The sequence below is a fragment of the Quercus lobata genome, chromosome 1 (assembly GCF_001633185.2).
Source record: "Quercus lobata isolate SW786 chromosome 1, ValleyOak3.0 Primary Assembly, whole genome shotgun sequence".
Taxonomy (NCBI): domain Eukaryota; kingdom Viridiplantae; phylum Streptophyta; class Magnoliopsida; order Fagales; family Fagaceae; genus Quercus; species Quercus lobata.
In genome coordinates this window covers 1,624,520-1,652,349 of record NC_044904.1, presented here as the reverse complement: position 1 = coordinate 1,652,349, position 27,830 = coordinate 1,624,520, and the positions used below count along the sequence as shown (strand labels likewise).

The 27,830-nt window shown below is 36.9% G+C and overlaps 1 protein-coding gene across 2 annotated transcripts; it reads right to left on the bottom strand.

The window, feature by feature from the left end:
• Window positions 1-26,849, bottom strand: LOC115973768 (ATP-dependent DNA helicase homolog RECG, chloroplastic). Of its 2 annotated transcripts, XM_031094016.1 has the most exons (18): window positions 26,693-26,848; window positions 26,439-26,524; window positions 25,523-25,605; window positions 25,325-25,451; window positions 23,701-24,255; window positions 23,480-23,592; window positions 21,407-21,641; window positions 18,523-18,686; window positions 17,518-17,599; window positions 15,867-15,956; window positions 14,778-15,011; window positions 13,920-13,991; window positions 13,591-13,743; window positions 13,349-13,492; window positions 11,286-11,444; window positions 4,495-4,578; window positions 2,820-3,392; window positions 1-486 (listed from the first exon to the last, which is right to left on the bottom strand). In XM_031094016.1, exons 2-18 carry the CDS (start codon window positions 26,475-26,477, stop codon window positions 394-396), a joined length of 3,000 nt encoding a protein of 999 aa, XP_030949876.1. In that variant the 5' UTR covers window positions 26,478-26,524; window positions 26,693-26,848; the 3' UTR covers window positions 1-393. The 2 variants fall into 2 exon arrangements, with proteins under 2 accessions (XP_030949876.1, XP_030949882.1); XM_031094022.1 differs by lacking the exon at window positions 11,286-11,444 and having other exon boundaries at window positions 26,693-26,849.
• Between the last annotated feature and the right edge of the window lie 981 nt (window positions 26,850-27,830).

The window sequence follows — 27,830 nt, the reverse complement described above, 5'->3', positions numbered from 1 at the left end:
TTTCAAATAGTTTTCCTTTACAAAATCAAAGTAACTCTCAATAGCTAAGCAAAGATAAGAATTTCATGACCCTTACAAATTTCAAATAGTTTTCCTTTACAAGATCGAAGTAACTTTCAATTGCACATATTTTCCAACTGAGAGAGTTGAGTTCTTGTACAACTAGAAAAAAAAATAAAATGGAAATAGAAAAGGAAAAAACCGAATAGTATAATACTAAAGATGGTATGAAAACCATCATTACAGTGCTTTACATGGAAGCATCAAGCTTGTAGAATAACCATATCATACAAAACATACAGCTGCAGACGCAATTATAATTTCAAAAAAAGAGGCCAACATACCGTGAAACATCTTCAGCATGGACTAGACAAATTTGCAAAATTTTACGATTCAATCACCCAGAAGACAAAGAGGCTGTCTCATACTAAGCTCTGCTTTGAGTGTGGGGAATTGTTCCAAATCATGAGAAGCACCTAAAATTTTCTGCATTGAACAAACATAGCTTGTGTTATACAGGTCAATTCCCAAAGCACCAACCATGCAAAACAGGTTTACAAAAGTGAAACAGATTCCGTTCAAGCACTCTTTATCACATCAGGGCATTTGCCACCAATTTGGCTTTTCAAAGAAAGACAGCACTATTACTATGACTTTCGATGAAAAATTATCCAGAAACTCATCCAATTCCTAAAACGAACCATTACGCCAACCTTGGGACAGCTAAAAAAGAAAGCCCAACAATGGCACAAAACACCATTTTCAGGAACAACAGCTAATGAAAAATACAAACTAATCAACTTTATTTGCCCCAAACATTGGAGTTCCAATCCCCAAACTCGAAGGCCATCACATCAGCGGAAGCCCACTAGAGTCCAATGGTCACCCCCATCAGGTGGCACCTTGTATGATATCATGCCTCTGTAAATGTCCCAATAATTCTATTGCTCCCTAGAAGAGTCCTAGGAACTAGGTGAGATAGGAAACCAATCAAAGGAGTGATATAATCTAGCCAAGTGTCAATCTGAACTCATTCATGCTAAGTGTCACTCCTTTACCTAATGAGCAACTTCCATTCTGATTAGGAAACCTTTTAGATGTGGGCATTATCAAAGGAACGCGCAGCCAGTTAAGTGCCAAAAGTGGACACAAAAGACATGACTAGCCAGGTGAAAGTAGCAAAAAGAACCAATTTTAGACCCCATAAGACGTACCAAATTAACAGCTTGCACAAATTTGGGGAACCAATTTGCATTTTGGCCTTTTAGATTTATGGATATGGGTTGTAGCCAGCCATTTGTTTATATTAAGGTCTCCTATGTTATCAGGCTTTCTATTGGTAAGTTTTTAGATACTTAGGGGGTATCTGGTACATGTACTTAAAAACATGTGTTTTGTTGTTTGAAAATATGTGTGGAAATATATGTGGGTGAAAAAGTGTGTGGAAATACGTGTAATGTTGTTTAAAAACTAAAAACATGTGTTTGAGTTGCCACACCAAACGGGGATTTGGGCTTAGTAGTCAAAGGCCATGGAGCCAAATGTAGGGTTAGAAATACTTAAAGGTTTTTTATATTGATATAATGCTTTTGATTGAATAGTGAATAAGCTATACAAGAATTTTGCAACTATGCTCTTGAGGTTTGTGTTATGAAAACTCTCTGATGCTTAAGAAAATTAGGTATGATGCCTAGCCTTGTTTTCTTTTCTTCATAATTATCAGCACCTCATCTAGCCTTCAAACATTACAATCCGACCTTGATCTCTCACTGTCAGAGCCTTAAAATCCATAAAATAAAAAACCTAGCGCAAAGCACCTTTAGCCTCCAAACACAAAACTATATCTGCTACAACTCCTGATTTACCATTGACAGTCCTGAATCAGATATGCTATTCTTCCATTTCTCACCTATTTTAAGCTCCAAAACATATACATCTTGTTATTCCACAATTAAACCATACCTACACATTATTTTCCTGCTTTTTCCACCAAAATCCCTAATCCAAAAATCCCTGATTCCCCTCAAACACCTACTGCCAAACAAAATCCTGCAACTTAAAGTTCTGTTTCCAGCCACTCTTTGCCTTCAAGATTCACCCTTTCCAAACCCCAATCAGTGGTTATGACCAGTACATCCAACCCCTTAAATCGCCCCTTACGTGCAACCACTGAAACCCTTCAAGAAACTGGCCAAAGGACATTTGCTGTGGTCCTACTTAGTTTGGTATTAGAACCCCTTGTCCTACATCAAGAAGGCCATACATCCCAAGTACTTCAGATCAGTTGTTATGACCAGTGCTGATTTCCAAACCCAAATTAGTTGTTATGACCAGTCCATCCAACCCCTTAAATCATCCCTTACGTGCAACCACTGAAACCCTTCAAGAAACTGGCCAAAGGACATTTGCTGTGGTCCTACTCTGTTTGGTATTAGAGCCCCTTGTCCTAAAACAAGAAGGCCATACATCCCAAGTACTTCAGATCAGATACACATATCTTGTTCCTTTCCTAAGTGGTTTAGGCAACAAATTTTTGATACTTCTTATAATACACAAGGCATGCCAGTGTGTTATTGGGCACAAGTGCGTTACCAATGTTAGTAATCACCTCAAAAGAAATTAGCATTAACCAAATCATTACACAAAAAAAAAAATCTGCAATCCAGATAGATAACTCTAATTGTAGGCCACCTGAGTTCCTAACACTAGAATAGTAAAAATTATACTTGGAAAATAATTATTAAAAAAAAAAGGCTATCAAGACCGTTGTATATTTGTAGCAATGAAAAATATGAAAAGGGGTTAAAGAAATAATTTACCAGTGCAGCAAGATGTGCATCTTGTAAAATATTCCCATCTATTTCCAATCGGGCAATGGGGAACTCTGGAAGATGACCTGACTGTTTCTTACCAAGCAAATCACCAGGTCCACGTAAAAGGAGGTCCACATTTGCCAAGTAAAAACCATCTGACGATTTCCCTAGAACCTTCAACCGGTTTAGGCCACTGGTGGTAGATGCTAACAATATACACTTAGACTTTCTCTCTCCACGTCCAACTCGTCCTCTAAGTTGATGAAGCTGAGCTATACCGAACCTTTCAGCATTCATGACAACCATCATAGATGCGTCTGGAACATCAACACCAATCTCAATTACTTGTGTGGAAAGTAGTATACGTGTTTCTCCAGATCTGAACCGTCTCAATGCTTCCTCTTTCTCATCACTCTTCATTTTTCCATGTAACAACCCACAGCTGTATCCCTGAAACCTATGAGATATGACTTCAAGATCTGCAGACGCAGCACGAAGCTGGGGCAGCTGTTCAGATGGTTCAATGACTGGATACACAAGATACACTTTCCCTTCTACTTCTAACTCATCCAGCATCATCTGTTACAAGCAAAACAAAGTAATTAAGAAAAACATTACTGCTACTTTAGCATCCATTGATGACCGGCCTTTATTTGAGAACAATGAACCTTTAAAATCCTACAGATGTATATGCAGAAATTTCCCCGCCAAAAGGAAAAAAAAAAAAGCATATATGCAAGCACACATTTTAGCCTTGTGCCTGTGTACCATGTCTAGACTTTCCAGAAATGTGATCAACAGCTCATACCCATCTCTCTCTCTCAAATTTCTGACAGTCTTGTGAATTATACTTGTCCCAGCAATTAGTATACCAGAATTAACTTTAATGTCCTATGCTGATGCCTCTTTGACTCTCCTTATTCAACTCTTCTTTATCTCTCAGTTTCATAAAACCTTATACTCCTTTTTACATAATTTATGCTCCATACAAAAACAATTTAATGACAAAAGACTAATAACAAATTGTTGATTGCAGATGAGCACTTGGTGATGTGAGCATCTTATGATTGGTTTAACTTTAACCCATGCTAGTTTAGGGTAGAACTAGGTGAGTTTCTTCCAAGCCTTTTGACAGTAAAAAGCGAAGTGAGAATGAGAGAGGGAAGTAAACAAGTCTCATATATATGAGGGGAATTTTTCAATATAAACAATATTAAGCAAAAAGGAAATAAAATGGTTCATAACAATGAGAAAACTGAATCCCATTTACATATTCTTCTTGTCACATCCTGCAGAATCCTTTTTTTGATAAGTAAAAATAATACAAATAAGTGAGTGCTGTAGACTGTAGTTTGTTGGTTGGTCCCGGCGAGGCCCAAACTCATGACCTTCAGCTCATAAGACCAACACTCTAACCAACTGAGCTTCCTTTTAAAAACAAAAGATGGCAGCAAGTCTTTTACTTCTGAAAGGGATACATTTTTGTTTGAACTAAATGCAGATATTCTTACTTATATTCCTTAAAAGAGAACATTTCGAAGTCCAATACAAAGAATTTCTTGTTTGCATTGATGGCTTTAATTTGTTTCAAATATTAAATAATCATGCCTTAACTTGAGAACCACAAAAGATAAGAAATGATTTTGTACTTTAGATCATTCATGGCAAGAAAGACCATTACCTTGTACACATTCTCAAAGCCATCGTCATTTCCTTCGATAATGAAAGTTTCAACTGGTATTCTTCCAGGAGGTAGGTCAGTTATCTGTTAAAAATAAACCAACAAATTGCGGTTAGCAAAAGACAAAATGTTTAACAAACAAATTGTAAAAACTCAGGATCAAATAGCTAAATGTGCAGCCAATTTTTTTAAAATATGAATTACAAAAGACTTTCCAGTACCTTGATGGATTTTTATTGGTCAGTTTACAAACACACCTAGTGAGTTTTGAACTCATGACCTTCCCCTCCACCTTTCTTAGGTGGGGAGGAGGTGTCATTTGAGCTAGAGCTCAATGGCCACATCTTGATGTAAGTTTTAATTCCAGAAAACATCAAAATCAAATTGATCTACTATGCAGGCATCCCTCTATATCATAAATATCAGAATATACAACGCCCCTCCTAAATGCCTCCTAAAAAGAAGAGGCTCAAGACCATCCCACTCACCCTTTTCGAATTAAATGCTCCTCAATCACCAAGTGCTTATTAATATAACCAAAAGCTATGCAGCCTAATACACGATATACATTTTATAACATCAAAACAACCAAAAATTATTTTGGGGGGGATTTTTGGAGGAGTGGGACATAAAAAGAATTTTTTTTTTTTTTTGATAGATAATAACAGTTTTATTGAGAAAAAAAAGCACAATGAATTTACGATAGTAAACTCACTGCACTGAAAAGAATACAAACCAATCAAATAGAAAGGCTAACAGAATTAAGGAAATCAAACAAAGAGTGACAATGCGTAAACCCCCAAACCCGGGACCACTCAAACAAAGTCCTGAGTAGCAAAGACTTCACACAGTCTACAAATCTCTCAGTTTCCTCAAAAGTACAGGCATTGCGCTCCTTCCAAATTAACCACATAATACAAGCTGGAACCATATTCCACACTTTTGAAGTGTGACTCCCCAACCAATTCCACCATGCAGTAAGAAGAGAAACAACATTCTTCGGCATCACCCACTGAACCCCAAACAAACGAAGGACTTCACTCCACAAAGTATAAGCATACTTACAATGGATCAATAAATGATCCACAGTTTCCTCTTCACATCGACAAAGGCAGCACCAATTCACAAGAGGTAATGTCTTCTTAACGAGGTTGTCTATAGTAAGAAGCCCACCCCTAGCAGCTGTCCATAAGAAGAAAGCCACCCTTTTAGGTACCTTAACACACCAAATGCTCTTCCAAGGAAAAGACACCACTGGAGCTGCTAGCAATGAATTATAGAAAGAGCGCACATCAAAAACACCATTACGATTCAATTGCCATATCATGGTATCATCACCCCCCCTAGGTAACTTAGAAGAGATATATGTAAAGAAATCATAAAAGATCCCTGTCTCCCAGTCTTGAAATGCACGACGGAAACATAAATTCCAGCTTCTACCACCCCCATCCAAATCATAATCAACCATTTCTGAAATCATAGCTTCCTTGTTCACCGCAATAGCAAACAGTGCTGGATATAAATCTTTCAAGGCAGTAGGGCTACTCCAAGGGTCGTGCCAGAATCTGATACGAAAACCCTCTCCTGCCGCATACAACACATGACCAAAGAAACTCTCAGCCCCCTTCCTAATATTCTTCCACATACCACAACCATGAGTCCCTCTAACAACTCTAGTACACCATCCCCCACTGGCCTCCCCATATTTGGAAGCTATAACCTGCCTCCATAACCGTGTGACCTCATTTCCAAATCTCCAGAGCCACTTCCCAAGCAAAGCTTGGTTAAACAGCCCAATTTTCCGGATCCCCAAGCCACCAGACTCCACTGGCCACACAACTTTCTCCCAAGCAACAAGTGAGAATTTAAAGACCTCATTAGATCTCCCCCAAAGGAAATCCCTCTGAATTTTCTCCAATCTGTCCGCCACATGTTGTGGGATAGTGAACAAAGATAAATAATAAGTAGGGAGGCTTGATAAAGTACTCTTCAATAAAGTAAGTCTACCTCCTTTTGACAAATATAACTGCTTCCAACCTGCAAGCTTTTTTTCCATCCTTTCAATGATAGGGTTCCAAATTGAGGGATCCTTATAATGTGCCCCCAAAGGCATCCCCAAATAAGACATGGGTAAACAGCCTACCTTACAACATAAGATACGAGCTAAAGCATCCAAGTTCCCAACCTCACCAACCGGCACAATCTCACTCTTGCCAACATTTACTTTCAGTCCTGTGATAGCTTCAAAGAAAATTAGAACCATACGAATATGTAATAATTGTTCCTTTGATGCATCACAAAAGAGAATAGTATCATCAGCAAACAAAAGGTGGGAAATATGCAAACCTCCATGTGTATTGGGATTTGCTTGGAAACCACTGATAAAGCCTCCATCTTCTGTCCTTTTCAACAACCTGCTCAATACCTCCATTACCAATAAGAATAGGAGTGGAGATAAAGGATCCCCTTGGCGAAGACCACGAGAGTTGCCAAAGAAACCAACAGGAGACCCATTAATAAGGACAGAAAAACGAGCAGTAGAAATACACATCTTCATCCATCTCCCCCACTTCTCCCCAAAACCCATCCTCTCCATAAGGTAAAATAGGGCACTCCAACTCACATGGTCATAAGCCTTCTCAATATCCAATTTAATAATCACACCCGGAATACCACTCTTCAATCTACTATCCAAGCATTCATTTGCAATAAGAACAGAGTCAAGTATCTGTCTTCCCCCAACAAAAGAATTTTGGGAGTTGGAAATAAGTTTATCCAACACACAACGCAGTCTATGTGCCAACACCTTTGAAAGTAGCTTGTACAAACTACCCACCAGGCTAATTGGGCGGAAATCTCTAATATTGACTGCATTAAGCTTCTTGGGTATCAAACACAGAAAGGTAGCATTGAGTGATTTTTCAAAGATACATTCTTTGTGGAAGTCTGCAAAAAAAGCCAAAATCTCCTTCTCAAGAACACACCAGCATTTTTGAAAGAAAGCCATAGTAAAGCCATCTGGACCGGGAGCCTTATCACCCTTAGACTCCTGTAGGGCTGCAAGGATCTCCTCCTTCTCAAACTCCCTTTCTAAAGCAATCCGATCGGTTTCATCCAGATTTGCAAACTCTAAACCATCAATAGTGGGCCTCCAAGATTCAGTCTCCTGATACAAGGCCTTATAAAAACCTACCACTTGATCCTGAATTGCAAACTCATCCTCATACAAAATGCCCTCAACCTCCACACCTCTCATAGTATTTGTACGTCTATGAGAATTAGCAAGTCTATGAAAAAATCTAGTATTATTATCCCCTTCTTTTAAGTACAAAGCCTTCGATTTCTGCCTCCAAGAAATCTCCTCCAAAGAAGCTAAATACTCAATATCAGCCTTTATCTCAACCCTTCTTGCATTATCTGCCGGTGACAAAGTTTGCATCCCTTCTCTCAAATCTAGTTCCAGAAGTTCAGACAGCAAGGATTTTTTCTTAAAAGCCACATCCCCAAAGACATGTTTATTCCAATGTTTCAAGTCTCCTTTAAGAGCTTTCAATTTGCAAGCTAGAACATAACTAGGAGGTCCCACAAAATGGTATCCATTCCACCAACCTCTCACAAGATCCACAAAACCCTCCACCTTAAGCCACATATTCTCAAATTTGAAAGAAGACTTACCCCTCGACATTCCACCTGCCTCCACAAGAAGAGGGCAGTGGTCCGAAATCACTCTAGGAAGAGGCCTTTGAATCACATCCAAGAAATGATCCTCCCAATCAGTGGATACCAGCACTCTATCAATTCTAGACATAGAAGGGTTCTCTGAATCACGGAACCAAGTGCACTCACCCCCCACCAAAGGTATATCAACCAATAAATTCCTTTCAATAAAGTCCGAGAATTTAAACATGGCTGGACTGAAAGAAGAACAACCAAGGCGCTCTGCTGGGTATCTGATGATATTAAAATCACCAAAAAGACACCAAGCAGTACTCCACCTCCCTCTCACACTATCAAGTTCAGTCCACAAAGCATCCCTAAGACCATTAGCATTCGGACCATACACCCCTGTACATATCCAAGCAAAGCCGTCTACCACAGCCTGTAACAAAACAGAAACAGAAAAGCATCCAACCATACAATCTATTTTTTTATACACCCTTGTATCCCAAGCTAGAAGAACCCCCCCTGCTGTATGAATAGCATCCAAAGCCTCCCAATCAACAAAAGGGCTACTCCAAAGACTTTTCACGACAGCAAGATTGACAGAATCCAACTTGGTTTCTTGGAAACACACTACATCACACTTCCACTCCTTGAGTAAATTCTTCACCGTATCCCTCTTATGAGGATTGTTTAATCCTCTCACATTCCAAGATAAGAGTTTCAAATTCATGGACAACTAACTGAGCCCACCCCGCAGAAATTCTCACTCTCTCTGGTTTGTCGACCAGATTGCCCCTCATAATTTATGGAAGAGATTAAGTTCCTCAATTCCCTCATTCCTTTTTTTGAAGAGGATGCATTACGACGCAAACTACCTACTGTGGCTTGTTTTTCCCACACTTTCTCAAGCTTCTGAAAAAAAGCAATGCACTGCTGCTCGCATGAGTCAATAGGAAAACCCACGAATTTACCAAAGCCTTTGATCTTCCTCTTCACCCACACTGAAGGTTCCAGATCCTCCCCCTCAAGAAAATCATCCAAAGCAGCCTCCTCTGATACTAATTCCATACCCCCGTGGGGATCCCACTTAGCCAGAGGCACACAATCCAATGCTTTCCCAACATCCTCATCCTCACCTGACCTCATGGTGTTGACCCAGTCCAGTAGCAAGATTTCATCATTCTTAGAATCAAATCCCAGCTCAGAAAGGGGATAGACACAATTTTTACCCAGCATCTGATGGTGACGGAGCATATCGGAAAATCCAGAGTCCAGTAGAGACGGGGAAGCTGATGATTCAGCAATGACAGGTTGCCCATCGGAGTTAAGGACAGCCCCAGAGGTTGGAAAGTCCTCTGCTGAACCATCGGCGACTCTCGCACTAAAATCCATACAACCCACCTCAGCCCCGCTTGATATAGGGTCCACTGGAAGGCCACCAACAGCCCCAACCTTACCACCGCACCCATCGGACCTTGTAAGGGCATCGCCCATCTCGTCGGTACCCGGAGCCATCATCAAAGGCTTCTCGGCTGAGCCTTGGGGGTTCGATCCTTCACTTATCTGGGTAACCGTCGACGAAGCATGATTTACAAAACCATCCACACACCCATCGGTCCTTGGGAGACCCCCATCTAGCTCGCCGGTTCCTGGAGACAGCTTCAGACCCTTCTCGGCTGAAACAAGTGACCCCGATCCTTCTCCCACCTCCCATGTACTTCTTTCAGTCAAACGTAACATATTCATAATGAATTCATTGTGGGCTTTAGTGGGTTTAGCCCGCTGAGCTTGATCACAAGTCAGCCCGGGCTCTAACCAAACAGGGCCCATCTTAGCCCTTTCTGGTTTAACAAAATTACTCCAGTGGACTTTACGGTGAGAATTCCCATCTAAAACAACAGTAATTTTCAAGGAAAAATGGGCCTGGGTCCATTTGGCAGAAGGGCCACGTAAGGGTCTATTAATAGAATGTTTATTTAAAATTTGAAATCCCCCAAAACTCTCCTTCTGATTTAAGTTCTCAGGAATATTTGGAAACTGATTTGCCAGACATAAATTCCTTCCTGATTTCACGTCTCCATTAAGATTTTTCCAATCTTGATTCCTTGAATTACCGGTGGACTTTTCAGGCCCACCACCGCCAGCAGCCACCTCCTTCCCTAGTCTAGAAGCCGGTTTTCCCAAGAAGAACTCACGTAACTTCAATTCAAAGAACGCCCAACCGCCCTTATTCCTCCCTTCCGGGACACACAAACAGCCACGTCTTGCCCCATTATGATACTCAGAGATCTCCAAAAAAAGACCACTCTTGTTTGACCTACTAGAGAATTCCAAGATTTTGTACTGCTCGTGGAACCGCTTGAAAAAGTGTTTCTTGCTAAAGTCCCACCGGCACAACTCTACCAAACAAGCAATGGTCCAATCCAATCCCGATCTACCAACCCGAATAGAGCCATGATGCCTACCCCTTTTTTCAGTGATGGAATAACTATCCATACGACCTCCATCGAAAGCCAAGTAGAATGACTTTGAATCAATACGAAAAGAAAAGGAATGCTTCCCATTTGGTATCCCTGGTTTGGGGTAAGAAGGCTTGGTATCAGGTTTAGGCGGATGCTGTGAAGGCCTAGAATTAGAGGGAGAGGGCTGGGTTTGGATATAACGAGGAATGTACTGACCAAACTGAAGTGGCCAGTAGAAGGGTTGAGTGAGAGGGCAAGGATAAGGGGGAATGAATTGTTGTGGAGTAGGGACAAAGTTCTGGGAGGCATATGCCACTGGTGGTGGATGGATTGGCAAGGACAAAGAGGGAGGGGTTAGTGTTTGTGGTGGAGGGAGAGGGTAAGGTGGAGGAGGGAAGGTGGCGGATGGAGGGGGGAGGGGGTGAGTCATAGTGGAGGGGGGAGGGGGTGGAGGGGGTGAGTCAAGCTTATCTGCATCCAGTTTGGTAGTATTTTCCGACTCCCAACTATTGAATTATGAAAAGATATATGCTGAAAAATTGTTCAAATTACACATAAAAGATTCAGGAAGATCATAACAAGATATGGATTATGCCAATCAAAAAAAGAAAGACATGGGATCATGGAAAACACAAACTGTAACTTAAGATGGCCAACAATACATACTTGTGTCAGGGACATATCCCCATATAAAGCCAGAGCAAGTGTCCTAGGGATAGGAGTGGCTGACATGGCAAGAACATGGGGTGCCATATATTCATCACCTTTTGAGGGCCCATCTAAGTTATTAGCTCCCATTCTTGAACTTTCAGAGTTATAATATAACTGCAGGGAGTAGCTGTCTCAATCAACTCAACTTAGAGAATGAATTGCAGAACAGATTGGAGCCATAAGTTTCAATAGCTACAGCATCAATGCTAGAAAAGAAAAAAAAAATACAAACTAAAAATTATTTCAGCAGATGGAAATGCTAGAAACAGCTAAAGCATGCATTAGAAATGTGCATATAATGTTGATTAGGCAAAACATAAAAGCTTATCCAATCTTATATTCTAGGGAAATAAAAGAGTGGCAGCTTTTCCACTTGGACTAATAGCCACAATCAGGGTTTACAAAATAATCTTATTGATTGAGATTCTGGATGCTGAGGTCTTTATCAACAAAGTTTTTGAAATGTTAGTATCGGTATTACTACTTTTATTTATTTATTTATTTATTATTATTATTATTATTACTTTTATATTGGTAAGCTACACATGCACCCCATGGATCTTGAACCAAAGACCTTACTCTCCATCCCATTATTAAGGGAGGAGGAAGTGCCATTTGGGTTATAGCTCATTGGTCCTATACCCCTTATTTATGGGAGCAATAAATGCCATATGTTTGGAAGACTATTTATCTTCTGTGAACAATATGACAAATGCTTATAGAACATAAAGGTATAGATGAAAATAATATCAATGAGAACAACCATTTCAAGGATATTTTCAACGCTTCATGAAGATGTAAAAATTATTAACAAAATGTAGAGATATTCTACATTCAACAGTATTTCAATGCCACTAAGAACATGTAAAATCAACAATTGTATTTCTTTATGAGCAAATGACTACAGAAGTCTCACTCTCTCAATCAACTCCCCCAAAGATTATATGCCCTTCAAAAAATGTACCAGACACATTTCTTAAGGACATTAAAATAAAATAAAAACGACTCCAGGGCCAGCCTGAACCTCTTCTGGCCACCACTCCCACTTACCTAAGCCACCAACCTCCACCAAAATCAGCTCATAAATTATTTACTAAGTGCCTTTTTTACTTAGTATAGCAACCTCCACTTATCTACAAGCAAAGTAGCCCATTGCATGTCCTATTATGTGATTATAAGTACCAATTATTTTCAGAAAGGTTATCCCCAGCCAGCTACTATTAGGAAGAATCTCACAGTTTCTTTTCCTTATTGATAATTTCCTCCTCTAAAATTTCAGGCCCCCACCGCCAAGCAAATATTTGAATTAGCAGGTAGAATGACAAAGAGCACGAAAGCTACAACAAAGCGGAGCTTTTATTGCAATGAACTCCTTCTGGCAAAAGATTAAGAGGACAGAGTAAAGATTTTATTTATTTATTTTTTTTTTTGTATTTTGAGAAATAGTAGTCGGAAACACACACACACACAAAAACTAAGCTACTAACTGAGACTTGAAAGATGGAAAATCTATAATGTTAGTACAATACCTAAGATATTAATCACTTTTGTATAGGACATATTAAAGTGGTATCATAAAAAATTATACAGCAAACTACACATGCACTATTATCTGTTGGAAATATCCATAATTTTAGTAGTATGGCAAAGACATCAGTCACTTTTGCATAATGATAGCTTAAGGGTGGAGTACTGCCCCACAATCAGACAATGAAAATTAAGATAAAAAAATTGGACTGGACAATGTTCTGGCACGTGTAAAATTAGAACTTAAGTGAGATGTTATGGTGAATAAGTGGATATGCAAAGAAAGATAGGGTTCCAAATGAGGAAATTCACTTAAAGATAGAGGTAGCTCCAGTTGATAAAAAAATGAGTTGCTTGAGATAGTTTGGTCATGTGCAAATAAGAGCAAAAGATAGGATTTAAAATGAGAAAATTCACTTAAAGATGAGGTAGCTCTTGTTAACATCTCACAACTTAATAAGGAGCAATTTGATTCAAGTCGAGGGAACCACCTTACTGTTAAACCTTCCTCTCTGGATCACACCAAAGCGATGTTGTTCATCCACCACTGCAATGCGTAAAGCAGAGAACTCCACTTTTTCGGCTATTAGACTGTGGGTACCAATGACCAATGAGATATTTCCAGTTTGAAGACCCTGCCAACCCATAGTTTTAATTATAGGAATCTCAAAAGATTTTTATTTTATACATAAAAGAAAGGGTAACACAAAAGAGCTATATGAGAAATGCATGCCTCACGAATCATCCGTGATTGTTTTGATGGGGTAGAGCCAGTGAGTAGCGCTACTGAAGGTTTACATTCTACCTCCTCCATTTTCTCGAGTAGATTAAGCAAGTGTTCATAATGCTGGATAGCAAGCAACTCAGATGGAACCATGAAAGCTCCCTACACAGAAGATAAAGTATTCCTAATGATAGTTAACTATCACAGATTAGAACAAATATAAAACAATTGAAAACCATATAATTTGTAAAAAGTAATCAATATAAAAATACAACAAATAAAATCTTTTTTTTTTTTTTTACAAGTAATAACAAAATAAAATCTTTACAGTGACTAACCTGATATCCAGAGCCAATAACTTCCATGCATGCCAAAAAAGCTACCACAGTTTTCCCACATCCAACGTCACCCTGAAAGAAGTATCACAGCTTACTATCAGATGAGAACCCTTTCAGCTTTTTACGGTCTCAGTTGCATGTGTCATGCAGGTCACAGAAAAATCTATCTCAACTCAATGCTAATAATATCTTTTCATAAAGAACTAGAAGAGGGAGTTTTTTTTTTTTAAATAATTTTAAAAGGCAGTAATTTGCAGACCTAGCTTGCAAAAGCTTGCAGGGCTACTAGGAAATCAGCAGTTAATGAAGAAGGGAAACAGACAAGTTATTATCCAAGTCAATAAAAAAATGTGCCCGTAAGTCAGCATGCTTGATACAAAGGCACCATCTTGAACCCACGGCCTCAACCTCCAACCATTTATTATGGGAGAAGAAAGTGCTAGTTGATATATAGCTCATTGGCAACTAAAGGAAGATTACTAGATGAAAGAACATAATCCAAGTTGAAATAAAGTAACAGGAAAGCGGAGGATTTGCAACATACATCACTGACTCTTTTGTATAGCTTTACATAAAACAAGAAGACAAAAATCCTTGCTTAATATTTTATCCAAATGGATACCACCAACTCATCATTGGTCCTGACATGGAAAGAATGTATTGATATATATTGTAACCAAACAAATTCCAGTGACATAAGGGAGAAGGTTCTTAAGTAAGTCAATTTTCAAGATCGACACGTCAAAACTACAAGAACAGCATTTGTACATCTTTAAAGTAGCACATGAGCCTAAAAACAATTACAAATGAGATGCAGATATATTGATAATGAAAGAGCAGCAATATTGAATGCAAAACCTGCAACAGCCGGTTCATAGGGATTGGCCGCTTTAGATCCCAAATAATTTCTGAAACAGCATTTAGCTGACTAGAAGTAAGTGAATACGGAAGAGCCTTCAAAAACTTCTTGGTGAGACTGGACCATTCTTCCATATAAACAGAATTTAATTCAGGTTTTCTATACCTATCCAGCAAGCCATCTTTCTCTATTTTTGTACCAAGACCTTCAAGCATTTGGTATAAGCGTCCCAACTGACCAAGAGCGATGGTTTGGTTAGTCTGAGTTTTACATGTGACCAACACTTAACAGCAAAGCATAATCACTACCAGCATCAATAATTCCAAAGGGGAATTCAGATATGAATCCATAAACAACATGATTCAGTATGAAACTATCAAGTAACTAGTGACCCGCAAAATAGTTGCAAGCAGCTATTAGGTAATAAGCTCCATGATACAAGAACAACATTCTCATTTGAAATTAGAAGTTTTCATTCAAAAAATCATAAACAACATGATTCATTATGACACTATCAAGTAACTAGTGACCTGCACTAGTTGCAAACAGCTATTAGGCAATGAGCCCCATAAAAAAGGACAGCATTCTCATTTGAAATTAGAAGTTCTCACTCAAAAAAATAATATTCCTTTCTGAAAAGAATAAAATTTGTTGCAACAACAGCACAAGTACGAAAACAAATATTTAATTTCCAGAAGTTTTAGCCGTAAAGGAACACCAGTGCATTACAGAAGCACAAGAATAAGCTCATAATGATGAGTCATGTGCATTGTGCATGCAATACCATTGAACAGTTTGAGGGTGTCAAAATTGAATATGGAGGCTCTACAGAAAGAACAACAATTGAGATAACAAGAAAAATATTTGAATAACTGATTGATGAAAGATATGGCATCAGATTTATAAATTAAAATAAGAGAGAGAGATGAATGTGTACCCAACCACAAATAGATAAGAAACTAGCTTCATAAAGAGAGCAATGGCCAATAAGAAGATATTACATTATCACCTTAACAGTAGGAGGAAAAATCTACAATAATTAGCAATAAATTTTGAACAAAGAGCAATATATTGTGAATAAAGGTCACCTGCAAATAAAAGAACTCATCAAATATAAGCCTTTTGCGTGCCAAATCAGCCTCATTTATATTCTTCGGTTGGTGAATCCCAATATATGCCTGCATTGTTTAAAAAAGGATATTATTTCCTCTCCGCTGAACATATGCAACTGAGAACAAATTAAAGTCAATGTTAACATAGGATGATTTGAGGTTAGAATCCATGGCCAATCAATCCTTTTTTTTCATTTGGGGACCTGTATGGCATGTTAGAGCTCCTCATGTAACTTTTTTTTTTATATGGACTATAGATTACCAATTATCCCAAAAGTTTAAGTTGTTAGGAAATGATGATTTTAACTCGGAATGAATTTAATCATTTAACCATTATTCTCACTCCCCTTGACATGTGGGCCCAAACTCCCCCTTAATATGCGGGGCCCAACATGTGGGATTTTTTAACTCTAACTATCTAAAAGACAGGGTTCAAAGTCAAACTGAGGACCACTTGCTTTGAAACCATGATAAATTATCGATTGTCTCAAAGGTTAAGTTGTTAGGAAAACTTAGGATAATTTTGAATCATTTAACCCTGATTCTAACAACAATTAAATTAAGATTTTAACAACAGATAATTTGAGGAAAAGAGGTATCATTCTTACAGATTGGTGTAGTATGTGTAAGTTTGATGGGGAGACCATAGGGGTATCATTATCACCTATTTTTACACAGTGACATAGCTAGAGAGCTATTGGATTTTATATTGTGCCTAAAGGAATGAGTTAGGTGATGCCTAGGGTGTCCCTTTGTCACATCCTGCATACTTGGGCTTTGCAAATTTTATCGATAAATCTTATTTCTTTCTTATCAAAAAATTAAAACTCCAATTCTTTGAGTGCATTAATCATAAACATACAAGGACTCCTTGTACTAGCAACATTAGGATTCCTAATTTGACTAGTAAAGTAAAACCAACTAGGTAATAAAAGACTAAAAGAGTCTTGTAGGTTAGTGGCATTGATTGGTCTCCTTTATGAGGAGAACTAGGGTTGGAACTTGGAATCCCCCTCCCCCACTTGTTGTAACAATTTAATTATTATAATATAAGACTAACTTAGACTCTAACGAAATAATCCTAATATACTTAAAATATCCTAAAATATTCTACACTCAACTAAATTCCCAAACTACCCTTAATGCTAGGATGCATGGACATTTTATTTAGGGTGTCGTACCTGTGTTGTATCCGTGTTGTAATGGTATCCTATTTGTTGTATCAAGTTATAATTTTTCAAAAATTGCTATTGTCGCCATATCATACTCGTACCCATACCTGCGTCCATGCATCCTAGCCTTAATGTGCAGAAGTTTCAAAAATTACAATTCTACCCTGAATACAAAACTAACCATAAGTTGTAAATAAAACCCAAATTAAAAACCGTTTAACCATATAATACTTACAACTAGAGCTTAAAACCATAAAATTTTTGTTTCAAATGAACTTCACACATTTTTTTCCATGGTTGTATCAATTTAGCCACAACTTACCATGTTAATTTCAGAATTAAAAGCGGATGAAGAAAAAACATTTTCAATTGTGTAATTAATGCAGTGAATGACCACGATATCGCTTATGAATAAACAAGTATGCATTATGAAACAACTGGAAGTATAGACTTACATCATGAAGGGTTAACAGTTTGAAGTCCTGAGTAATATCTTTAGGAATAGGATCAATATTGACAGGCAAGGCTTGTAAAGCTCTGGAAAAAATCAAAATAATCATTTTATATATCAAGGGAAAGAGTGTTTACAGACAGATAATCAACCAATTCTATACTCGAAGGAAATAATAAAAAACAAACAAAACAATAACAATGATAAAACTTAGCTCCCAATGATAAATCACGAATGTCATTACAGCTAAATCACCAAATTGAGGTCAACCCCTAGCCCTTTAGGTCAAAAGAATAGAGTATGTCTCAAGAAAAAAGGGGCGGGGACGGGGTGGACACCTAGACATTTAACCAATATTACACCTCAAAGGAGGTTATTCCTTCTTCAAAGGCCTAGAAAGGTTCCTCATATTTACCTAAAACTTCGATCACTTTCAGGTGAACAAATGTACATCCAATATTGAAAGGTTCAAGAAATCATATACCAACTCTTGAAATGAAACTTATCAGTTCTCAGTACATTAAAAAAGAATCAACCTATTATAAAAATAAAAAATAAAAAATAAAGGGAAAGATGTACACCATCACACTAAACAATTTTGCTTCATACAACTCAGTTATCTAATATAAGAGTGTCTTATCCACACCCATAATCATAAAAAGAGCTGACTTTTCATTTCCAGACACAGCACACAAAACAGTTACTTTTCAATGCAGAAACAAATTCATTGGACTAAGATAGCTTCCCACAAGGAATTTTACAAAAGAATAGATATAACAAGAAAAGGAAAGTTAAAGGGAAATTTTAATCATAGGCAACTACTGGAAATTGTGCATGAAAGGATCAAACACAGCAAGCAATAAGGTAAGAGACTTTGAAGTGTTAGTTTCAATGACTAATTAAGCGTCTGAGTAAAGGGGGAAATATTAGATCCAAGGTTACCCTGCCAAAGGGTGTAGCAATGATCAATAACTACATTTAAACCTATTAAAAGGTAGGAGGAACCAACCTTGCAATAGTGTCTCTTAGAAAAATTGGATTTATGCCTCCTTTTGAGGGGTATATGGGATATGGCCTCCCTTTTGCCTGAAAAGACGAATCTTGTTCTTCTTGTATCACATCAATATTGTATTCTCTCATTTCAAAATGACCTTCAGAACGCATAGACCTCACCTATACTAAAAGGCGACATTTAAGTACAAGGCTTACATATACTAAAACAAACTATAATGGAATGCTCATAGATGAGAAAATAAATCTTGGCATGTAGATTGTAAATAGAAACTATTCTTTATTTCATCAAGACAAAGTCTAACCCCTACTGTCATTATCTGGTCCATCACACCAACAGATGTGCTAATTAATCAAACCGCAAATAAATTAACTACAAGTAGAGCAAATCATACTTGAGCTACAAATTTAAGAAAAAAGATGAGAAACTAAACTAAATTTTGAAACCAGAATTGATTAGGCTGGAAAATCCCAAAGAGCCCCCACTACAAATTTGAACTAATGGTACTACTAGCCTGACACTCTGGACAATCAAACCTGTGGGATTTGTTTAAAGCATTCTAAGTTTTGGAAATTGACCATGTAGGTCAAGCTTTCTATTTGCACATCCATTTCTCACAACTTTCAGGGATTACCTTCATTTTTTGGATTGGTACGCAACTTTCTGTTTTGATAAATAAGTAAATTTTATTAATTAAAAGATAAAAGACACCACACAGTATATGGGATATATAATATATGTGAATCAATGAATGAGAAAAGTACAACTATCAATAAAATTCAACAAGCTAGAGCCAGAATGACCACCCAAAGTAGTCATCCATCCAAACAGATTATGTAAAAACATGAGCTTCACATCCACCATAGAATGTTCCAAGCCTTAGGATGTTCGGCTATTCCGCTCCTTCCACATGATACAAAGAGGGGTGGCATTCCAAATATCCCTTATGCCGTACCTAGCAAACTGCCCTTTCCAATGCATCAATATATTAGGCATAACCCACTGCACCCCAAACAAACAAAGAAAAAAGGACCATAGCTCTCTAGCTATTTGACAATGCAGCAATAAGTATCAACAGAGCCCCCATCTTGTTTACACAAATACAACCAATTCATAATTAGAACTCCCCATCTTCATAAATTATCAATAGTAAGAATATTCCCCAAGGCTGCAATCCAAGCAAAGAAAGCCACTTTGGTAGGCACTTTAACTTTCCAAATACTCTTTCCGACAAGACATGACCATCTGCCAATGCCACCTTGATGCTACTCAAAAATAACAATAATGCATGATTTTTTTTTTTTTTTTTAATACAGGTAAGATAAAGTTTCATTAAAAAAAGACTACTTCATGGAAAAGAACATGAGGTCGCCAAAAACATACAGTAAAGACTCAAAACTATGTACAAGAACAAAGGGAATATATAAATTGAGAATCGCTAGATGTGAGTCCCCAAGCCCAAGACCAATCAAATAAAGACCCTGTAAATGACGCAAGAAGCTGCTCCCCTGAGCTCTCCACATCCTCAAAAGTGCACCTATTCCTCTCCCTCCAGATACACCACATCATTTTCCCTATGATTTCTGGTTTTTAATTAGAGCTTAGCTTCAACACTAAGAGAGAACATGCATCAATACCTCTTAGGGTATGTTTGGTTGGGGGAAAACTTGAAGGATGGAAGAAGGGAATAAAGTTTTCCCTTGCTTGGTGGGGTGGAAATGAAGAAGGCTGGAGAGGCAGTTAAATGGAGTTTTTCACCTACGCACACCAAAAACCATCCCCCAAATTAGGCAAAAAACTTGGGGAGAAAAGCATGCATGAAAAAAAGTTTTGATTTCATGCCTTTAGTCCCCATTTAATTTAGTGTAAAACATGTTCTTGAAATGTATTTAGAATTTTTGGGCATTTGAGAAAATGTTGGTCCAGCCGAAAACAATTTTGGTTTGACCAGGAAAAAAGGCGTGGGGTGTAAAACAATTTCTCCCAAGACATCACAACCCCCCTCTCCCCCAAAAAAAAATCTGTCACAAGTTGCAACACCCAGAGACCCACCTAACAACCCTTGCTCCTCTCCCACACAACAACTTCCGCTACCACATTTCCAGATCTGCTTCTCTGTCTCCTTCATTCTGCTTGTCCCAATTTTGCAATCAATCTTTTTCTTTTTCTTTTTCTATTATTAATTTCTACATGTTTTTTAATGATACTCTTTTTTAATGATATTCTGATTGTAATATTTTCAATTTGACTCAAAATTTTTGGCATAGAAAAAGCATTGAGGTAATAATTTTATTAGAACAATTTATTATATGCTGACATCAGTTTAATCTATTGTTGGTTGGTATTGTTATTAGAATTTTTTTAATTAGTGGTATTGTTATTGTTATTTTCTTAACACCAACTATATAATTGCTTTTACAATCACCCACCATCGAGGAAAATAACTTTCCTAATACAACTAAACAAATTGTTTATTATATTATTGGCTAAGGCGGGGGAGGGGAAGGGGGAGGGGGAGGTAAGACCTATCCCAAGTGCCAAGAAGGCAACCTTGAAAAGGATATGCCCACTAACCCCACAGAGCTAGGTACTGCCCCACTGAAATGTGTAGCAGTATTCAAAACCAAGCATTGAGCAATGAGAATGACAGTTTAAGTAGATCAAAATAATTAACAGCAGTTATATTCATTCTTAAAACAATGTACAATGTCTCACACAAAGCATTTAGATCAAATATTGAAGATTTATTAGAATGTTTTCCTTTCCTCAAGGTATGACTCTTACTACAGAACTATAAAACAGAAATTGATAACAAGACCAATCAAAACACATCAAAGAACAACAAAAGCAACTCAACAACTGAGTATCTCAAGACTCTCACCTTACCACTAACGCAAACAATCTCTCCCTCTTTATGCTTCGCTTCAATACTTTTAAGAAAAGGCTGAAAAGTAAAACGACTACCACGAAAAAATTTCTTCAGATGCAAATAAATTGTCTTCTTTTCCTTACTACCAACATCATCAGCTGTATGCTCAGGATTTGATTGATTTTCTGCAATCTCACAGCCTACAACCACCTCAAGAAATGAAAAAGAATAACTAGCTCTTATTCCCCTGCAGAAAGAACAGTAAGTGTTATCCTTATCCTCAAAACAAATAAAACATAAAACATGAAAAATCATCTCGCTATAGGTTCTCTACAGTTACTATTACCAATCCTATAAGAATAAATGCAAATAAAATGGTTGCACTTGCATATCTTGTTGATGTGCTAAAGCTTCAGTACTCAGTTCCATAAGACCATATTACAAGAATTTAGTACACAACATATTATGTTAAAAAAATCTTCTCTTTTGAATAAAAATTTTCAGTTATTTATTAAAAATAACATTTTTCAGTTACTTATCAATATATATATATATATATGTGTGTGTGTGTGTGTGTAAAAAGATCAAACAGTAAAATAAATAAATAATGGAATGAAAAATAGGTCAATGTTGATGTGGAGATAAAAGAGTTGTTTTACATGAAAAAAAGACTCAATTGCATACAAGTGGACAATTTGGACTGTAGAGAAAAGGTTGGGCTTCTAAAGGATTCATCGGATCAAACTTGCCTCTCTTTGGAATCACTTTGTTTTCATGGTGCAATGGCAAGTTCCCTCTGCCCAAGTGATATGGTGCAGGTTTGAGTTCTGGAATTAGCCTCTCAAAAAATTATGGGCAAGACTGCCAACGAACCACCTCTCCCAGGCCTCAGAACCGAGAACCTTGTGCACTAGGTATGCTAAAACCCACAATTTCATTTTCTATTTTAAAGAATCAAATATTATCCCAAAAAATAAAAAGGAAATTAATACTTCACTATAATATGCTAAAATGCATTTAAAAAGACAGTTTTAACTTTTAATGACCGATTCCATAAATCCAAAAAACAGGTGTTAAATTACTGATTGTCTCAAAAGCTTAAACTATTGGAAAATAGTAAATTTAATCATTTAACCACTTAATTCTAAGACTCCCCTCACGTGTGGGCTCAAACTACATTTTAATAGGAGAGGCCCAACGCATGGGATTTTAAATGGGAAGTAAAGTGGAGGAAACAGGAATCAAACTTAGGACCTTTTGCTCTAATTCTATGTTAAATTACCGATTGTTCCAAAAACTTAAGACATAGGAAAATGGAAAATTTAATCATTTAACCACTTAATTCTAACAAGAACGGTATACCAGATATAAAGACACATCAAATCATAGTAAATGTGAATGTTAAAACTAGTCATAGAACACAACCAAAATAGGGCACACATACAACAATGATAAAAAAAAAAAAAGGCTGAATATAACAATGAGAAAACTAAATATGCTGGTTTTATAAAACTTATATAACTGATTGGTAAATCTTTTAGACACTAAATTCTACTCACTGTCCCTTAGAGTCAACTAGCCAAATCTTTTTTCTTTGTCTTTTTTAGATGTTATCACTTTTTATGAGTATAGCTTCTATTACGTCATTTAGAATACATACCACTATCCATTGATCTCATACACCCATATTATTTATCATCACTTAATACATCATGATATTATGCTCTCCCTTCTACAAGCAATTAGAACTCTTACAATGGCCTCATCACATTGGCTGTTGTTTTCTTAAATATCATTTTTTTTCTGATATATCTTGGCATTGCTTTCACTAGGAGCCATGAGCAACTTATACGATTTATCTCACATGGAGTAGATCAAAAAAAGATGTTGGCACCTTGCATCACCCCCATGCCAAGGCAGGTGGCACCTGGAGTGCCTATGATAACACTAACTAAAATATCTCTCAGATGTAGCTGAAAAAGGTCACCAGTTGAACACTTTGAAAGAAATAGAAATACTTCACCAAAAGAGAAATTACATCCAAGATATACAATTCAATTTTTTGGGGGGAAAAGGATTAATTACCTTGAAGATAAAATTTTTCCAATGAAAATTAGGTATTGTCCATCATCAATTCCAGTCTGTGCATTCTGTAAATCAGCATAAGTTCGAGGAAAATGATGCAGCAATTTCCGCAACTACATGGAAACCAAAAAAAAAAAAAAAAAGTAGTGTGAGCCCATGCCTACTCGCAAACTATAAAAAACCTAGGTCTTCGCTTTTAGATAGTCTGCAAAAGAGCCCACCGTGTGAAAACCACAGTTATCCAGCTGACCACAGTGCCTCTTACTTAATCCAGGTATGCAATTGATAGAACTGTTAAGAAATGACTCAATGGAGGCAGCATTTACTAGTGATTCAGGCCCCACTTTGTTAGAAGATTCCTCCCCAGAGACTAGATCATCTGATTTTTGTAAAGTTTCTAAAGCCATAGGCGGAGGAGATAAAGGCTTACGAGAGTCCTTTTCTCCTTTTGATGAAGTTGTTACAATCAGACTGCCAGACAGCAAACGCCATGTTTCACTAGAACCCTCTTGAACCCACTCCGCATCAACAAGATTAGGGACAAATCCTTCACAATTTTGGGCAGCTAAAGGATTACTCATCTCAGAGCAATGTGCGGTCTCATTATACAATTCTACCTTAGGAGACCTACCCAAGATGATGGATGGAAACCTTTTACATGCCAAGGAAACATCAACTTCATCCATTGCATCTTTATGATTCATACCAGTTTGCTTTTTAGCACTTCCATTATCAATTGAATCATGAAGACTATCATAATCCATCATAGCAGATACCTATAACAAAACAAATTGCAGTATATAAAGAGTTAACTTGGAAAGGCAGTTATGGAATGCCCAAAGCAGAGCAAAAGAACAAACTGGGGCACACTAGGTGAAACAAACAGTCATCACATTCTTTACTAAGCCCATTCTGAAATGCTTTGCAAAAGAGTATAAAGAAATCTTTCAAATGACAACATAACAGACTGGCAAAACTCAAAAAAGCCCACGTATGCATTTGACTAAGTTTTCCTCTGTAAGATTCACTATATTTCCATATGGACATTTGTTATTCAATTTCCCCATAAGATGCCTTAGTTGTAGCCTAATAGTGCTTCTCCTCCCCTATGAGGAAGTCTTGGGTTCAATTTGTCCGGGATGTGGATTACACTAACAATCTTAGCATGCCCATCCATGGTCTTAACACATGTTCCATACTCTGGACTTCTCAGTGAACAATTTACTAGGTATTCTTCATAGATTCAAAACAAACTCAAGTCCAACAATTAGTTGCATGTTACCACTATAAACAAAATGAACACCAGTCCCATTCTTTTTAAAACATCAAAACTACTTCACATGCACCTGTAAAGTACTGGAATTGGGCACGAACACCAAGAGCTAAACAAAAAACCAGAAAAAATATTAAAGAAATAAAATACATAAAGGGCACAAGTCATAACTGTACATGACATGAAAACCCATTGACAGACACCAGAACGAAACATCATTGCAAATGGTGGGTAGAATAAATTTGCCAAAGACCCTGGCCAACAGCCAAGTCAGGTGGATATGCTCAATAATCAGATGAAATGAGTGATAGCTTAATTATCAGCCATAACCTAGAGAAGCTCACTGGTACAATTCAGGAAAAGCCATTTGTACAAATGTCATCTATATCAGTTTTTGTGAAAACGTATGGAAAGATGAACCTTTGGTTTTCATTTAAATACACAAAGCAATTACATTCTTCATATAAGCATATTTATCATGTAAAATTTCCTTTCTGATGAAAATGCATGATAAAGTAAATTTATAATGTTCAAATAATAGATTGTATCCAATATGTATGCATAAAATCTACCTTTTCAAGATATTTTGATCTATCTGCAATTCTTATTCTTGCTAGTTCCGCCAACAGATGTCCCGCTAATTCATGCTTTTGTCGAGAACATAGTTTTGATATTTTAGAGAGGACAAATTTATTAAACCTGCAACAAGAAAATGCCATTGAAATAATGCCTACAATCTTCCCATGCTTATTGATAATGAAGTACATTACCTCATTTTTCTACCCAAAGCATTCCGGTATCCTCTCTCAGCTTCAAAAACAATTGCGCTTCTCAATCCTTTCCCATAGTAGCACTAGAAAATGAAACTTTTATCTTTAAGTAAATTTAGAAATGTCAAATTTACAATACAAAATTTAGTAAAAAGATAATGAGATTTCAAAATAAGGCCAACATAATCAAGCCACAAAACCCAAGCTTGGTTGAGTTGCATATAGTTGCCTCAAAAGCCCAAATGTAAAATTATGGATACATGATTGAATTCACCATCTCCTAATAGCTCAAGCCTTTGGGAAAATTGGTAATTTATCATGGGATCAAAGCAAGTTGTCTCGAGTTTGAATCTTGTCTCCACTCTAGTTAAATGATTAAATTCTCCATTTTGTAACAACTTAAACTTTTAGGAGAATTGGTAATTTATCCATTAACAATTGATATGCTTTGGAGTATGAACATTTCTAAGAAACAATAGGAAAAGAACTGAGTAGTGACTACCATGCATTAATTGTGAAGCTCAGAAGCACAGACCCTGACACGGGTACTACATGGTAACACAAGCAATTTCCTAAAAAATTATAACATAGACACGGATATGATACGGATACGACATAAGTACAGCACCCTAAATAAAGTGTCCATGCTTCCTAGTTGTGAAGGAGCAAAGCCAAAAACTTACAAGTATAGAAACAACAACATGAATTCCATGCACATCTCAAAAGACATAACCCAATTAAATTCAATGTAGTTATGCGTTTGGATTTAATTGGTCTTAGAGAGTATAACATTGTTTATGCTTCATTGTTCAAATTTTTTAATTGGGGAACCTCCTAAGGATTTGCGCTAAAAATAAAGCGAGTTTAAGTCATAGCCGATGAAAAGGATAAACAAAAATAGGTGTTAGTGTTTTACCAGGCCACATGATTGCACGATTGATAGTGTGAGTACCATCACTGCATGAACAGGACATGCCTAAATAACATCAACGTTGATTAAACCTGAAAAACAAGATACATAATAGTAACACTCAATTAATTGACTCAGGTAGTGAATGAATTCCAATATTCTTGAGCAAAATCATAGAGATTTTGATTTTCACAAGTGACGATTAATCAAAACCCTGATGCTTTCATTGAAATATTGGAGAAAAGAAAATTGCAAAGTACCTTTGAGAGTGACCCACTGGTTTTTGGAGAAAAAGCTGAGAGAGCGGAGAGTGGAGAGTGAGAGAGTTTGAGAAAGCAAAAGATGATGAACCTCGAGAGGCGGGAGACGTTAAAAAAAAAAAAAAATAGCCCAATAACTTTCCACGTCTCGTCAATGCCCGACTTAAATTAAATACTCCAATCTTCGGTCTCCAATTCTTCCTTTGTCCTTTTAAATGAAGTTTTTAATTTAATAATCAAAAATTTAAAAGAAGTTCGTAAGGTTTTCAATTTATTTAGGTTTTTTTTTAAAGAATTAATTAATTTACAAATTTGTACTGATATTTTACAGTTGATTTGATTAATCAAAATTCATAACTTATGGTGTTTTTTAATATAACATTTGTGAGTGAATTTAGCTGATATTTTATTTAAATTTCCTCTACAAAAAATGCCTTAGAATAGTGAGTACTTGAGTTAACCTACTCTTTCCAAAAAAAGAAAAAGAAAAGTAGAAATTTCTAAAACTCACTTTTTGTTGTTTGGGACTTAGGAATCTCAATAGAAAAAATATAGGAAGAAAGGAAATTAAAATAAGCTTAGAGATACAATTCGGTCATTTAAACTTTAAGGATGGTATTTGTCCCCACTTGATTGAGTTTGGTAGTGGGTTCCAAGCAAATCACCTAGTATATACAACTGAGCTTGGATTTTACAAGTTAGAAAATCCTATGAATTTGTCTCTAATGTTGTGCAAACTATGTACAAACTTTAAAAACCTTTGAGTATGTATAATTAACTTAATATAGATGATTAATTGTGAACAATGAAGAGTTTCTTTTCAAAACCCACACTTGAAAGGTCACTTTGGTTGATACAAGCCCTCTAAATTGTTGCCTTGGTTATTAGTAACCATTAAAGACTTAAAATTATCTTTATTCCTTTTTTTTTAATTATGCAAAAAAAAAAAAAAAAAGGCAATCTGCAATCATTTTGCTTAATCAAGAATGACATCACTTTAGCAAGGAGTGTCAATTAGACATGGCAAAATGGGCGGGTCAGATTGAGTCAATTAGGTTGCGAGTTTAAAATAGATCATTTTAAGCAGGTTAAAAATGGGTTCGAATCAGTCAGGTCGGGTTAACCCGTATTTTTCACA